At 38.4% G+C, this 17,074-nt stretch overlaps 1 protein-coding gene across 6 annotated transcripts in view; it reads left to right on the plus strand.

The window, feature by feature from the left end:
- The window catches only part of LOC121320481 (myb-like protein V), a 33,559-nt gene that overhangs the window by 113 nt on the left and 16,372 nt on the right, over window positions 1-17,074 (plus strand). For 3 of the 6 annotated variants that reach the window (XM_041258863.1, XM_041258889.1, XM_041258845.1), the window contains exons 2-12: window positions 1,087-1,114; window positions 1,520-1,562; window positions 2,143-2,275; window positions 2,491-2,659; window positions 3,588-3,681; window positions 6,623-6,775; window positions 7,184-7,372; window positions 10,566-10,718; window positions 11,129-11,317; window positions 15,331-15,483; window positions 15,893-16,081. In XM_041258863.1, coding sequence (XP_041114797.1) covers window positions 1,087-1,114; window positions 1,520-1,562; window positions 2,143-2,275; window positions 2,491-2,659; window positions 3,588-3,681; window positions 6,623-6,775; window positions 7,184-7,372; window positions 10,566-10,718; window positions 11,129-11,317; window positions 15,331-15,483; window positions 15,893-16,081 — 1,493 coding nt within the window. Of the gene's footprint in view, window positions 1-145; window positions 488-1,086; window positions 1,115-1,519; window positions 1,563-2,142; window positions 2,276-2,490; window positions 2,660-3,587; window positions 3,682-6,622; window positions 6,776-7,183; window positions 7,373-10,565; window positions 10,719-11,128; window positions 11,318-15,330; window positions 15,484-15,892; window positions 16,082-17,074 lie in introns of those variants that run through there. The other 3 variants (XM_041258854.1, XM_041258879.1, XM_041258870.1) reach the window with 3 other exon arrangements.

Here is a 17,074-nt window from a genome sequence, read left to right on the forward strand (position 1 = left end):
ACAACCAATGTATCGTCACAATATACTTGTTGGGTAAAGAAGAAGAGTCCATTTTTGCATTTTTCCATATGCTAATACAATTTATTTTTCTAGAAACAGAATATAACATTTGAGTTATGAATAATTAACAATTACACTAATACTTAAAATGTAGTGGAAATATAGATGACATAGTTATTTGTTACTTTGGTGATACTACGTCAGTATTGTATTATATTTTGTGTCGTCCCCCCCGCCCCTTCTTTTTGAGCTCCCTGGTGGTTCATGCAGTTTCCAATTTCTAGCGGGAGAAAAAGGAAATTAAATAGAGTCACTGTAAGTATAGTTTTGTAGTAGAATTGCCAGAAGAGGGGAATTATAGTGGGTCATTTTCAACGGGATTAGAATAATGAGAATTACGTCCAGAAATGTTGTTTTGTTCATAAGACGTGGATAGTTAAAACTAAACATACAGTTTGCTGTTCCAGTTCCGCCTAATGTAAAAACCGTAAGTGATTATTATTATTATTATTATTATTATTATTATTATTATTATTATATTATTATTATTATTATTTATTACCTGTATTTCCGTTATGCAGTTGTATTTTGCCTGTTAAGTGTATTAATTGTCAGAACCTTCGTTGATCACCATGGCTACCCGAGAGTAAACAATAGTGTCAAAAGTGGTGAACTGTATTATCGTTGTGATGACAAATAGTGTAGCTGTTTGAAAACAATAAAAATCCTTCCCTTCTAAAAATATGTATACTTCAGAATATCGTGGTCCTGAGTTGAGTGACATACTGTATGCTCTACTGACACTACAGCTTGTTATTGTATACCTTACATAATCTGGACTGGAGCATCTTTTTCCTTTGCAGGGAAAGGGTGTGTGTGGTTTTATACTTCAGAAACGAAGAAAAGGGAAAAGGATCCTGCAGCTAAGGGCCCTCGTCAAAATTAAAATCTCCACACTCACTTTTTTTTTTTTTTTTGCATTATTTTCCTAACAAAAACCATTTTCCTAGCTAAAGTTTTGTTTGTGTGAATTTGCAAACCAAGTCTTTCTCTGTTTCAATAACCTTTCTTTCTTCTTTTCTCCAGACTGGGTTCCTGCCAAAGACAAAATGAGGTATTGTGTCCTTAGTGCTTTAATACATGATACGCAACCCATTAATGAACAATAAAATCAATTTATATACAAAGACATTCAATGCAATTTATAACATTTTATTAACACGTATTTGTCCAGTTGACATGGATTGACATCAGTCATATTGTCTGTGTTTGTTTGTTTGTTTGTTTTTATTATATTTGGTTTACCTTTTGAGCTTTATCAACAAAGAGAAAACAAGTTTGGGTTTGGCCACATTTGCCCTGGCACTGTCAGTCATTATAATGTGTTGGGCTATAGTGTTTGCTGCCCTCGCTAAGTATTTATTTAAACAATCTTCTACATGGAGAGTAATTAATGTTTTTTTTTTCTTTTCTTAAACAATACCAACAAAACACTCATTTACATTTCTTGTTGAAACAGTGCCATTAAAAACATCCTGAGAAACATTCGAAATGAATTTGAAGTAAGTTTATGCCTAATGTTTATTTAATTTACCTTTGGTATGTTGTTGGCGTGATCCAGACCAATGTGAATTCATGTTTAACAAGCAATAGAGAATGTTTAATGTAAATATTGTTTTTTTAAATTAATTTTTAATTCAATGTGTATTTTTTATACATTTTGTTGGTAATAGTTTGCAGTTTATCTGAAAAAATAATATCCACTCTGGCTGTTGTCCCAGTTGATTTGTTATGCAAGTCATATGCTTACAATGAAATGTGTAACAATATAAAACAGTACAACCCTATTCTATATTGTTAACACTTAAACTAATTAAAAATATTTTATTTTTAGCTCTTAGTTATCTCCAGTGGAGCTTTCTTAATTGCTTCTGTGTAAAGAAACAATTTAAGACTAAAACACAGAAAGTATGTTTTTAATTTATAAGACATGTACAAAACTATTACACATTTATGGCCAGAACAGAGCATACAATGTGTTTTGAATTGTGTTAGTTATATTCTCATACTTTATTATTCCCACACTATTCAAACGTTGTCTTGTATTGAACTTTTGTCTGCCCATCTTTGTGCATTTTGTAGTCAGATTCAAGGGATGAAATAGATTATGAAGCTGCACCCACACAGAAGTTCCCGCAGATTTCACATCATGAGACTGATATCTCATCAATTACGAAGACTAGTTTCTTGGAGGATGAAGATAGTAATCTTTATGGTTAGTCTCAATCTCTGTTTTGTTTAGGTACTGTTTGTAGTGCAGGATGAGCCACACAGCCGTCGTTCAAATCCCATCTGTACCAATTAGCTGATCTTGCCTGGGGAGCTAGAGCAGGATTTGGACCGCCCTTGTATGGCTCAGCCTGAGCTCCAAACAGCAGTGTTAAGGTCAGCTGGAAATAAACCTGTATCTCTTGTTCCATTATTCTCTAGATAACCCTCTCCACAGCACTGCACTGGGGGATGAGCATAGTGCACAGAAGAAACATGAAGCAGTGTCTCACAATAAGCCAAAGAAAGATAAGGCAGTGTCTAAGAAAAACAAAGGAGTTACTAGCAAGACACTGAGACCTGTGGCAAAGACACAAAAACCAACCTCACGGTAAAATGGAAAATAATTTGCTCCCATACCAGTCTAATTAAAATCGGAATGGATTTGAATGCCATTAAGTTAGTATGTGCCGTTGTTGCTGCACCATACGAACATAAACCAGAGGCAAATAATTCCGACTTTTTTAGTTATAGCTGTAGTTTTTTTTTTTTTTTTTTTTTGTCTAAATCGTTGTGAGTAATAAACTGAACAAGCTGTTCAGTTATATTCATAACTGAGCTTGTGAACAGTTATGTTTTCATCTGCATTTATTAGTTAATTCTAAGTTAATTTTCAGACATCACTGCTCATACCCACGAGTAACTGTATCTTTACGCATTTCTAATTATTCGTAATGGAAGATGAAAAGGTAGTTCCATCATGATTGAACTTGAAGTTTCCTGAAGAAAATGTAATTGCTACAATAGTGTGTTACTGCATTTATTAGGCAGAAATGTTGAATGTGTGCTCATGTAATAGTATTGACACAGATCAGATTATCCAGTTTTGGTTTTCCAAAACAGTGTTTGTTTTCATGAGTTAAAACTTTCATACAGCACATCTACTTTTGCTTATGACTGCAAAAAACACATGATCCATATATTAATGTTTCAAATACACCTGTGTATGTTATTTCTATGCCACTTGGCTAAATGCTGTCAAGCCAGTCAATTAGTAAGACTCAACACAGCTAAAGCAAATACTATTCTGAGCTAAACCTGAATTAAAATAAACATGACCTTGCTGCATGTTTACCTGTTGTAATCATAGAGCAGTTGTGGTTGGACAGTTTCACATGGTTATTGCAAACCTAACCAACCAGAGCATGCATTTATTACAAAGTTTAATGTTAATAATACTTACTTTTTTAGGCCAGTAAATCAGCCTTTAGTCAAATCTGAATTGAACTGTAATTTGTGTTTTTCTTTGTCATTTGTAGCTCACTGAAGCGTCTTTCTGAGAAGCCGGAAAGAGAGGATAGTAGTGATTTGGAAAGTGAAGCCTCGATCAAAGAACCTGATCCTGTAGACAATGTAAGGTTGAAGATGGAGAACAACATACCCTTTTCTTGATAATTAACTGCCTTATGTTTCCTGGAATTTCCCAGTGAGTGTCAGTGGGTAACCCTTCTTTGGGCTCCACCATAGATAACCTTTCCTTCTTTTCCGTCCTACGCTGTCTGCGGTTTTTACAAGGCTTTCCGCCCCTCTGACAGAGCTCATCGTGAACATCAGGCAGGAGTTTGACATCCTTTTTCCCGCTCTAGTTAAGACAGCACATGCAATCTCCGTTCTGTGCACCAAATCTGCTAGTATGGGTAGGTCTTGCATTAAAAAAACCTTATAAGGAAGATGTTCTACAACCCCCTCCCTCCCAACCCACCCTTTACAGATATGCCTGGCCATCCACCTTGACCTTCAGTTCTGCCGCTGGGTATTTCCTCTCATCCCCATGAACACAGAGAATAACTGGTAAAAGTTGGCTTTCGATGTACCTGCTGGTACCTCTCAGCAAGGGTGGCTGTCTCTGTGCCTCTGGTGGGAAAATATTATTTTACCCAGACCCTGGTGTCTGGTCCCAGCAACCGCAGTAGTTTCACCAAAAAGTCCTCCTTGGTATGTTGGTTGAGTCAAATCCACCACTTGTAAAGGCCATTCAGACGATTGTAGGTCTCCCTTGGTGCTTCTCCAGCATGGATCTGCCGCGAGCAGAAATGTTTGCCGATAGGTTTCCTTAGCAATGTCTTATTTCTCCAGGATTGCTGATTTTTATGGCTTCATATGAATCTGTTATGTTCTCGTCCATCAGAACATAGGCAGCAAGAGCTTTACCAGTGAGGATTGGGACAAGCCGTGGGGCCCATCCAAGTCTGCCCAATCCAAGTCTGTATGTTCCATATGCTCAAAGCGTACTAAAAAGTCCTTAACGCCTTCCCCTCTTGGAAAGGCAGCAGTTATGGCTCCCGTCTGGTAACTGCTCCTGTTGTCTACAGTGTTTGCTGTCTGGATGCAGGGGTTGGCAAGACTAATGGTGAGCCAATCTGGGACATTTGTTTTCAGTCGCCCCCCCCCCCCCCATTCAGTTCCCATCAGACACAGGTAAAGACTGGGACAAATTTGTTCTTTGCTTACCATGAGGTGCCCCAAGAGTGGTCTGTGTTTTCCCTATTTCAACGGCTTTATGGGAGACAGGTGTGAGGGCCACTTGATATGCTCCGGGAAGGTTGGAAGGCACACCAATCAGTCCTCCACCAGTGTAGTGTCCTGTGTTTTACAGGTGTGGGGGCAACTGAGGAAAGTTTTACTCAAAGAAAAGGAGAATTACATGGTTGAAAGTTTGTCAGACGTAAACCTGTCATAATGACCTCTCCCAGGTCCATTCCTGTGATTCATGTAGAAATATCATATATTTTTATTGTGGCAAACTAAAATGTTTTCACACATACTTGATTTTTGTAACCTGTTGAACTGTAACTTGAGTGAGACCATAGGCGCCTAACCCTTAGGGCATAGGCGGAGATATTATATTTTGCCCATGTACGTTTTTTGCTCTGTGTATACACAATATTATTCTATGTTTTGTTATAGTTTTGACTTTTAAACAGTTTAAATTGTAATATAAAAAAGTGGAAAGTCATTCAGAAAACACTAGAAGTCCAACAGTAATAACATAATAAAGAACACTCAATTAAACGCACCCTACACAAACATTAGTTTCACCCGCAGTCTGCATTGCGCTATTTACAACAGCTAACATTAGCAGCGGTGTGCCGAAGATGCTGGACAGTTTGTGGTGACTACAGTAATGATGAATCAAAAATAGGCTAGGTAGTTGTTAGATTAGTTTGTTTTTATTCCGTATTAATTAAATGATATGCATTGAAAAAAAAGGCAAGAGAACCAGACAGTTATTTTTTATTTATTTATTTATTTATTTATTATTTTTTTTTAATATGTAAGCGAGTAGGTTCATGTTGCTGTGGGCTGTGAGCGGGTTTAAGTTCAGCACCAACTCTAAATAAAATGTTGTTACTGTTATTAAGCACTAGTAATAATCTGAAGCTTGGTTTTTCAAAATAACAGAAGCCTATTTTTACTTTAGTGATTGGGCTAGAATGTTGTTGTGCTTTTACTGAAATCCGCAAGTAAACAATATGTGTATCAATGCCTCGGAAGCAGTTACATTATTGTTTTAAGTCATTTTATTATGGGCAGCCTTTTAGCCTCTAACTCAATAGAGCTTGTCTATACTCAGTGAGTAAAAGTTAGATTTGTTTTATTATACAGTAAAACTGTTAATGCAAAAGATTTATTTTTACAGTTGGATATTAGCTATTAACATTGGAAATGGTCACAATCCTTAAATTAGGTCTTTGAAAATGGTCCTTAAAGTAATCAACGTTTGTATCAGAAAAACTGCATGAACCCTGTATTTACTGATTTAGTTAAGCAGATATTGTGTGATTTTTGCAGCTGATGTTTTATAAAATTGATATGTGATTTGGGTATATATGTAAAAGGTTTGAGGAACATTTCAAAGACTATGTTAACTAGCCTCATGTGTAAATTGGTCAGGTCGAGCCATCTGGTAAAATGACAAGTTGTACAACCCCAGAGCTTAGCAGCCCCCAGGCCCCCGGCCAAAAGATTGATTTTGCCCCAGGAGTTTGTCAAAATGATCATTGACCATTTTCACCAATGTAGTTAGTATGACTGAATTGTTAATTAATTTTAACAAAATTATGCACTAAAATGTCAGTCAAACAGTTATCTCTGTAAATCATAATCAATGATAAAGATGTTTTACTGAAACTGCTTGGTTGTGGTTCGTCTGTGCTTAAAGTACAGGAAACCGTTTGGGGTAGAATGTTTTACTACAACATTGAAAATGAGACTCAGCGTAAGTAGCCCAGCAGAGAAATCTATAGTTCCTAATGTTCCTTCAGAATTGTAATTATTTTCCCCACATTTACAGACCCTGCCGTCGGAGGCACAGACAGATGCCACAGAAAAGTCTGATCTAGAACAAAGCAGAGCAAAGGCAGGGAAGAAGTATGCTGCTGTGAGCAAACCCAGAAGGCCGTCTCCCTCTGTAGAGGAAAGCTCAGATCAGGAAGAGTCTGAATTGGTGAGCAGGGATGTGTTGTTTTGAGCTCCACAAAAAGATCAGAGTATACTACCATCACAGAGATGTTCTTTCAGGACACTGACATGCTTAATCCACAGTAGTAATAAAAATAAACAATTAGACAAACCTGCAGTTTTAGTCGTTGCCTTTGTGTTATGCGGCTGTTGTAGAAATGAGGTGAGCTGGCTTAAAGCATGAACTACTGTGCCTCATTCTCGTACCTTACTAGCAGTCCTACGTATGAGACTGGCAGTACATTGCCATACAGTATGTTATAAAAACAATTCTTAATCCCCAGGCGTTCCTTACTAACTTTTGCAATGAAAATCTAATAAAAAGACAACAATGTGAAATTGACAGGCAAGAAAGTAAACAAACCGAGTAAAGTATTTTTTCTCTCATTTACAGGGTTCTCAGAGTCCAGATTTATTGTCACAGTCACAGAGGGTTGCCAGAAAAAAGTCCGGACAAGTACAGAGCAGAGCAAAGGCAGGGAAGAAATCTGCTGCTGTGAGCAAGCCCAAGTCTCCAGGAAAGCAGACAAGGAGAATGTCCCCAGGTGTAGAGGAAAGCTCAGATGAAGAAGCTTCTGACCTGGTGAGCAATCATGCGTTCCTGATTGTTTTCTGTTTTTTTTTTTTGGATATTCTGTTAATTCCACTAATTGCAGACTAATTGTTGGGTTTACCTAAAACACAACAAAAACTGACCTAATATAGCATTGTTACCTTTAAGTGATGCAAAGCACTAGGTGTTGTGTATATAAAAAAATATATATTTTGGTTACTGTCTATTTCATCTCATTTTTTTTTTTGTTTAAACGATATATTATTGGTACACAGCTGTAGTCTGGTTCATTCAGTGAAGGTCCATTGAAGGTGTACAGCAAGGCTCTTCAAGTGGTGGCCCGCGGGCCCCGTCCGGCCCACAAGGGACAACCAAGTGGCCCGCCTACAGTCAGCAAAAAAAAATAAAAAATTAGCAGTAGCATCGTAAATCAATTTGTGATTAAGACGTGGTCTTACTTTTGTATCCTGCAAAGCAGCCTGCGCAGCACACCACCCCTTAACAGTCACTAGCCACTCAGCAAGACTCACGCAAGTCATTTCTTGTGAGTTCAGCTTTGCATACTCTGTGGGTGATTTTTAGGGTTTTACTTGTGTTGCTTTTAAAAGTTTTTTTTTTTCTATCTTCTTTTGAAAGTCATATAAACATGACTGCCTCTCTCTCTCTCTCTCTCTACTCTAGCTAGCAAGAAGAGAAAACTTGATGTTGAAAATCATAGATTCAACAATGAGTGGACCAATAAATACTTTACCAACTGTAATTTACCAGCTGTACCTAACGCAAAGCCAGTGTGTTTATTGTGCAGTGAATGTGTGTCAGTAGTTAAGAAATACAATGTGATAAATGCGGCTCAAGGAAAGAAGTGCAATTTTTCACATTGAAACTCACTATTATCTGTTCCCAACCCTGGGATAGGACTGTCAGACCAGCCCGTCCAAACAACTCTGTTCTCGCTGCTTAGCGCCCTTACAGGTCGGGATGGAGTTTTACAACCAAGAATCGCTGTATTTCTGCTACAATACCATACAAAGGAGATTAGCAGTTTGGTCAGAAACATCAAATATCATTAGTTGGGAAATTAACCAAAACTTAGAAACATGACTACATCCCGTGCCATGGGACTAATCTGTTTGTTTTTAACTTAACTCAAGTTTTCATTTTTGTGTCAGAGATGGAATAGAAACAAAGACACAAGTTTATTTGTATTAAGTGGCACACTTGCATATTATGTGATGAAAGTTTCTTGTGTACATTCTTATTCTTTTTGTCAGTCGCACAATTACATTGCTTACAACCAAATTGCCGCACAGTTCTCGTTTTCAGACTGTATATAATAGTATATGTTATAGTTAGGGCGTCTGATTTTTGGGGTTTTACCCTGATTTAACCCCCTACATGCTTTTTTCTGCATTCAGGTTAAACCTGAAAACTCCCTGAATAGACACATACTGTACAGTGGCTCTCAAAAGTATTCACCCCCATGGACTTTTCCACATTTTATTGTGTTACAACATGGAATCAAAATGGATTTAATTAGGAGTTTTTTCCACTGATCAACAGAAAAAAAGTCCATAATGTTAAAGTGAAAATTAAAATCTACAAATTGTTCTAAATGAATTACAAATATAAAACAGAAAATAATTGATTGCATAAATATTCACCCCCTTTACTATACGCCCTATACCCAAATAAGCTCTGGTGCAACCAGTTGTCTTTAGAAGTCACATAATTGGTTGAATGGAGTCCACCTGTGGGCAATTAAGGTGTTTCACATGATTTTAGGTTAAATACACCTGTCTCTGGGAGGTTCCACAGTTGGTTAGTACATTTCCTAACAAAAACTACATCATGAAGACGAAGGAATGTTCAAAGCAAATCCAGAATAAGGTTCTTCAAAAGCACCAATCAGGAGTAGGATATAAGAACATTTCCAAAGCATTGAATATCCCCCGGAGCACAGCAAAGGCCATTATTAAGAAATTGAGAGAATATGGACAACTGTAAATCTGTATAGAACAGGCCGTCCTCAAAAAATTATTATCCGGGTGAGAAGGGCACTAGTCAGGGAGGTCACCAGAAGGCCTATGGCAACTCTAAAGGAGTTACTGTCTTCCACAGCTGAGTTGGGAGACACTGTGCATACAGCAACAATAGCCCGGGTATTTCACAAAACTGGCCTTTATGGGAGAGTGGCAAAAAGAAAACCATTGTTGAAAAAAATACATCAAATCTCAGCTAGATTTTGCCAGAAGGCATATGGGAGAGACTAAGATCAAGTAGAAGATTCTATGGTCTGATGAGACCAAAATAGAGCTTTTTGGCCTCAACGCTAAGCGCTATGTTTGGCTCCAGCATTACACCGCACATCGTCCTGAGAACACCATCCCTACCGTGAAGCATGGTGGTGGCAGCATCATGCTATGGGGATGCTTCTCTGCGTCAGGGCCTGGAAAGCTTGTGAAGGTAGAGGGCAAAATGGATGCAGCAAAGTACAGAGAAATCCTGAAGGAAAATCTGCTGAATTCTGCAAGAGACCTGAGACTTGGGAGAAGATTCATCTTCCAGCAGGACAATGACACCAAACTTACAGCCAAAGCCACATTGGAGTGGCTTAAAAACAAAAAGGTCAATGTCCTGGAGTGGCCCAGTCAAAGCCCGGACCTCAATCCAATTGAGAATATGTGGAAAGAGTTGAAAATTGCTGTTCACCGAAGGTCCCCATCCAATTTGACGTAGTTTGAGCAATTTTGCAAAGAAGAATGGGCAAAAATTGCAGTGTCCAGATGTGCAAAGCTGGTAGAGACTTATCCAAATAGACTCATGGCTGTAATTGCTGCCAAAGGTGCCTCTACCAAATATTGACTCAAGGGGGTGAATACTTATCCAGTCAATTATTTTCTGTTTTGTATTTGTAATTAATTTAGAACAATTTGTATATTTTATTTTTCACTTTGACATTATGGACTTTTTTGTGTTGATCAGTGGCATAAACTCCTAATTTAAATCCATTTTGATTCCATGTTGTAATACAATAAAATGTGGAAAAGTCTAAGGGGGGTGCATGCTTTTGAGAGCCACTGTATATGAATAAACGCATGTGCAGTTGTCTGTGATTCAAATATAACAGAGCAGAACTGGTGCCGATGACGTAAGTAGCCCAGCAGAAAAATCTATAGTTCCTAATGTTCCTTCAGAATTGTAATTATTTTCCCCACATTTACAGACCTCGCCATCGCAGGCACAGACAGATGCCACAGAAAAGTCTGAACTACAACAGAGCAGAGCAAAGACAGGGAAGAAGTATGCTGCTGTGAGCAAACCCAGAAGGCCGTCTCCCTCTGTAGAGGAAAGCTCAGATCAGGAAGAGTCTGAATTGGTGAGCAGGGATGTGTTATTTGAGCTCCACAAAAAGATCAGAGTATACAACCATCACAGAGATGTTTTTTCAGGACACTGACATGCTTAATCCACAGTAGTAATAAAAATAAACAATTAGACAAACCTTTGAAGTCTTAGTCGTTGCCTTTGTGTTATGCGGCTGTTGTAGAAATGAGGTGAGCTGGCTTAAAGCATGAACCACTGTGCCTCATTCTCGTACCTTACTAGCAGTCCTACGTATGAGGCTGGCAGCACATTGCCATACAGTATGTTATAAAAACAATTCTTAATCCCCAGGCGTTCCTTACTAACTTTTGCAATAAAAATCTAATAAAAAGACAACAATGTGAAATTGACAGGTAAGAAAGTAAACAAACCCAAGTAAAGTACTTTTTCTCTCATTTACAGGGTTCTCAGAGTCCAGATTTATTGTCACAGTCACAGAGGGTTGCCAGAAAAAAGTCCGGACAAGTACAGAGCAGAGCAAAGGCAGGGAAGAAATCTGCTGCTGTGAGCAAGCCCAAGGCTCCAGGAAAGCAGACAAGGAGAATGTCCCCAGGTGTAGAGGAAAGCTCAGATGAAGAAGCTTCTGACCTGGTGAGCAGTCATGCGTTCCTGATTGTTTTCTGTTTTTTTTTTTTGGATATTCTGTTAATTCCACTAATTGCAGACTAATTGTTGCGTTTCCTAAATACACAACAAAAACTGACCTAATATAGCATTGTTACCTTTAAGTGATGCAGAGCACTAGGTGTTGTGTATATAAGAAAAAATATATTTTGGTTACTGTCTATTTCGTCTCTCTTTTTTTTTTTTTTTTTTAAACAATATATTATTGGTACACAGCTATAGTCTGGTTCATTCAGTCAAGGTCCATTGAAGGTGTACAGCAAGGCTCTTCAAGTGGTGGCCCGCGGGCCCCGTCCGGCCCACAAGGGACAACCAAGTGGCCCGCCTACAGTCAGCAAAAAAAAATAAAAAATTAGCAGTAGCATCGTAAATCAATTTGTGATTAAGACGTGGTCTTACTTTTGTATCCTGCAAAGCAGCCTGCGCAGCACACCACCCCTTAACAGTCACTAGCCACTCAGCAAGACTCACGCAAGTCATTTCTTGTGAGTTCTGCTTTGCGTACTCTGTGGGTGATTTTTGGGGTTTTACTTGTGTTGCTTTTAAAAGTTTTTTTTTTTTCTATCTTCTTTTGAAAGTCATATAAACATGACTGCCTCTCTCTCTCTCTCTACTCTAACTAGCAAGAAGAGAAAACTTGATGTTGAAAATCGTAGATTCAACAATGAGTGGACCAATAAATACTTTACCAACTGTAATTTACCAGCTGTACCTAACGCAAAGCCAGTGTGTTTATTGTGCAGTGAATGTGTGTCAGTAGTTAAGAAATACAATGTGATAAATGCGGCTCAAGGAAAGAAGTGCAATTTTTCACATTGAAACTCACTATTATCTGTTATAGTATAACAGTTATGCTCTTTAATGTCGGACACAAGCAAGGGAGCTGTTGTTGAGTGAAGCTCGGTTCGAATAACACAGAGAGAGACAGTCACAACTCAACCGCTGTGAGTGTATGATGAACAAGAAGCTTGTGTTTTCTATTGTTCTTTATACAGTACTGTACTTGCTTTCGTTCATTTGCTCTGAAATATAAAAAAAAGTAGTCGTTTTTCATATTGTATACTTGCACTGACATCAGGTATTCAAATATTAATTTTAATGAATGGACTTTTTTTTTTTTTTTCATTATACATTAATTGAAAATAGATTTTAAAGAAATGTCAGTTTAATGTGCATACGTTAGTGTAGATTTATTTTCCTTCAAGTATGCCTGTGGCAAAGTGGTTGATAGTGAGCAGGTGTTTAAAAGAACAGACAGACAATTGTAAATTGTAATCCAGGTGAAAAGGTTTGTTTTATTTATTTATAAGTCCAGGGCCTGACTGCAAAACAAACAGTAAATAATAATGGAGGTAAGTAATACAGTAGCATGTATTACTTAATGTATAGTCCCTGTGTTGCCCTGCAAATAGTAGTACTGTTTTTATTACACACTCACACAAAAAACATACACAAGTCTGTTAGTGCGTGAATTAGTGCAAACACTCACGATTATCCATCAGTGCAGGCCCTTCCGGGTCGCTTAATACCAACCAAAGCGAAGGAACAGATTATGATTTTCCGTCCCCTTTTATGCTTTCATGGATGACCCCTTTGTAAACGAGTGCAACCACCTCTCCAATCTGCGGCTGCCACGCAGTTTCCTTTCCGGGTCAATGCGTTTTTGCAACGGAGTCTCGCCGGCTGGCCGACTTCCCGACCCTGGGATAGAACTGTCAGACCAGCCCGTCCAAACAACTCTGTTCTTGCTGCTTAGCGCCCTTACAGGTCGGGATGGAGTTTTACAACCAAGAATCGCTGTATTTCTGCTACAATACCATACAAAGGAGATTAGCAGTTTGGTCAGAAACATCAAATATCATTAGTTGGGAAATTAACCAAAACTTAGAAACATGACTACATCCCGTGCCATGGGACTAATCTGTTGTTTTTTTAACTCAACTCAAGTTTTCATTTTTGTGTCAGAGATGGAATAGAAACAAAGACACAAGTTTATTTGTATTAAGTGGCACACTTGCATATTATGTGATGAAAGTTTCTTGTGTACATTCTTATTCTTTTTGTCAGTTGCATCATTACATTGCTTACAACCAAATTGCTGCACAGTTCTTGTTTTCAGACTGTATATAATAGTATATGTTATAGTTAGGGTGTCTGATTTTTTGGGTTTTACCCTGATTTAACCCCCTACATGCTTTTTTCTGCATTCAGGTTAAACCTGAAAACTCCCTGAATAGACACATACTGTACAGTGGCTCTCAAAAGTATTCACCCCCATGGACTTTTCCACATTTTATTGTGTTACAACATGGAATCAAAATGGATTTAATTAGGAGTTTTTTCCACTGATCAACAGAAACAAAGTCCGTAATGTTAAAGTGAAAATTAAAATCTACAAATTGTTCTAAATGAATTACAAATATAAAACAGAAAATAATTGATTGCATAAATATTCACCCCCTTTACTATGACACACCTAAATAAGCTCTGGTGCAACCAGTTGTCTTTAGAAGTCACATAATTGGTTGAATGGAGTCCACCTGTGGGCAATTAAGGTGTTTCACATGATTTTAGGTTAAATACACCTGTCTCTGGGAGGTTCCACAGTTGGTTAGTACATTTCCTAACAAAAACTTCATCATGAAGACGAAGGAATGTTCAAAGCAAATCCAGAATAAGGTTCTTCAATAGCACCAATCAGGAGTAGGATATAAGAACATTTCCAAAGCATTGAATATCCCCCGGAGCACAGCAAAGTCCATTATTAAGAAATTGAGAGAATATGGACAACTGTAAATCTGTATAGAACAGGCTGTCCTCAAAAAATTATTATCCGGGCGAGAAGGGCATTAGTCAGGGAGGTCACCAGAAGGCCTATGGCAACTCTAAAGGAGTTACTATCTTCCACAGCTGAGTTGGGAGACACTGTGCATACAGCAACAATAGCCCGGGTATTTCACAAAACTGGCCTTTTATGGGAGAGTGGCAAAAAGAAAACCATTGTTGAAAAAAATACATCAAATCTCAGCTAGATTTTGCCAGAAGGCATATGGGAGAGACTAAGACCAAGTAGAAGATTCTATGGTCTGATGAGACCAAAATAGAGCTTTTTGGCCTCAACGCTAAGCGCTATGTTTGGCTCCAGCATTACACGCACATCGTCCTGAGAACACCAACCCTACCGTGAAGTATGCTGGTGGCAGCATCATGCTACGGGGATGCTTCTCTGCGTCAGGGCCTGGAAAGCTTGTGAAGGTAGAGGGCAAAATGGATGCAGCAAAGTACAGAGAAATCCTGAAGGAAAATCTGCTGAATTCTGCAAGAGACCTGAGACTTGGGAGAAGATTCATCTTCCAGCAGGACAATGACACCAAACTTACAGCCAAAGCCACATTGGAGTGGCTTAAAAACAAAAAGGTCAATGTAATTGAGAATATGTGGAAAGAGTTGAAAATTGCTGTTCACCGAAGGTCCCCATCCAATTTGACGTAGCTTGAGCAATTTTGCAAAGAAGAATGGGCAAAAGTTGCAGTGTCCAGATATGCAAAGCTGGTAGAGACTTATGCAAATAGACTCATGGCTGTAATTGCTGTCAAAGGTGCCTCTACCAAATATTGACTCAAGGGGGTGAATACTTATGCAGTCAATTATTTTCTGTTTTGTATTTGTAATTAATTTAGAACAATCTGTATATTTTATTTTTCACTTTGACATTATGGACTTTTTTGTGTTGATCAGTGGCATAAACTCCTAATTTAAATCCATTTTGATTCCATGTTGTAATACAATAAAATGTGGAAAAGTCTAAGGGGGGGTGAATGCTTTTGAGAGCCACTGTATATGAATAAACGCATGTGCAGTTGTCTGTGATTCAAATATAACAGAGCAGAACTGGTGCCGATGACGTAAGTAGCCCAGCAGAAAAATCTATAGTTCCTAATGTTCCTTCAGAATTGTAATTATTTTCCCCACATTTACAGACCTCGCCATCGCAGGCACAGACAGATGCCACAGAAAAGTCTGAACTACAACAGAGCAGAGCAAAGACAGGGAAGAAGTATGCTGCTGTGAGCAAACCCAGAAGGCCGTCTCCCTCTGTAGAGGAAAGCTCAGATCAGGAAGAGTCTGAATTGGTGAGCAGAGATGTGTTGTTTGAGCTCCACAAAAAGATCAGAGTATACAACCATCACAGAGATATTTTTCAGGACACTGACATGCTTAATCCACAGTAGTAATAAAAATAAACAATTAGACAAACCTTTGAAGTCTTAGTCGTTGCCTTTGTGTTATGCGGCTGGTGTAGAAATGAGGTGAGCTGGCTTAAAGCATGAACCACTGTGCCTCATTCTCGTACCTTACTAGCAGTCCTACGTATGAGGCTGGCAGCACATTGCCATACAGTATGTTATAAAAACAATTCTTAATCCCCAGGCGTTCCTTACTAACTTTTGCAATAAAAATCTAATAAAAAGACAACAATGTGAAATTGACAGGCAAGAAAGTAAACAAACCCAAGTAAAGTATTTTTTCTCTCATTTACAGGGTTCTCAGAGTCCAGATTTATTGTCACAGTCACAGAGGGTTGCCAGAAAAAAGTCCGGACAAGTACAGAGCAGAGCAAAGGCAGGGAAGAAATCTGCTGCTGTGAGCAAGCCCAAGTCTCCAGGAAAGCAGACAAGGAGAATGTCCCCAGGTGCAGAGGAAAGCTCAGATGAAGAAGCTTCTGACCTGGTGAGCAGTCATGCGTTCCTGATTGTTTTCTGTTTTTTTTTTTGGATATTCTGTTAATTCCACTAATTGCAGACTAATTGTTGCGTTTACCTAAAACACAACAAAAACTGACCTAATATAGCATTGTTACCTTTAAGTGATGCAGAGCACTAGGTGTTGTGTATATAAAAAAATACATATTTTGGTTACTGTCTATTTCATCTCTTTTTTTTTTTTGTTTAAACGATATATTATTGGTACACAGCTGTAGTCTGGTTCATTCAGTGAAGGTCCATTGAAGGTGTACAGCAGGGCTCTTCAAGTGGTGGCCCGCGGGCCCTGTCCGGCCCACGAGGGACAACCAAGTGGCCTGCCTACAGTCAGCAAAAAAATAAAAAATTAGCAGTAGCATCGTAAATCAATTTGTGATTAAGACGTAGTCTTACTTTTGTATCCTGCAAAGCAGCCTGCGCAGCACACCACCCCTTAACAGTCACTAGCCACTCAGCAAGACTCACGCAAGCCATTTCTAGTGAGTTCTGCTTTGCGTACTCTCTGGGTGATTTTTGGGGTTTTACTTGTGTTGCTTTTAAAAGTTTTTTTTTTTTTCTATCTTCTTTTGAAAGTCATATAAACATGACTGCCTCTCTCTCTCTCTCTACTCTAGCTAGCAAGAAGAGAAAACTTGATGTTGAAAATCGTAGATTCAACAATGAGTGGACCAATAAATACTTTACCAACTGTAATTTACCAGCTGTACCTAACGCAAAGCCAGTGTGTTTATTGTGCAGTGAATGTGTGTCAGTAGTTAAGAAATACAATGTGATAAATGCGGCTCAAGGGAAGAAGTGCAAATTTTCACATTGAAACTCACTATTATCTGTTATAGTATAACAGTTATGCTCTTTAATGTCAGACACAAGCAAGGGAGCTGTTGTTGAGTGAAGCTCGGTTCGAATAACACAGAGAGAGACAGTCACAACTCAACCGCTGTGAGTGTATGATGAACAAGAA

Source organism: Polyodon spathula, chromosome 1, assembly GCF_017654505.1.
Source record: "Polyodon spathula isolate WHYD16114869_AA chromosome 1, ASM1765450v1, whole genome shotgun sequence".
Lineage (NCBI taxonomy): Eukaryota > Metazoa > Chordata > Actinopteri > Acipenseriformes > Polyodontidae > Polyodon > Polyodon spathula.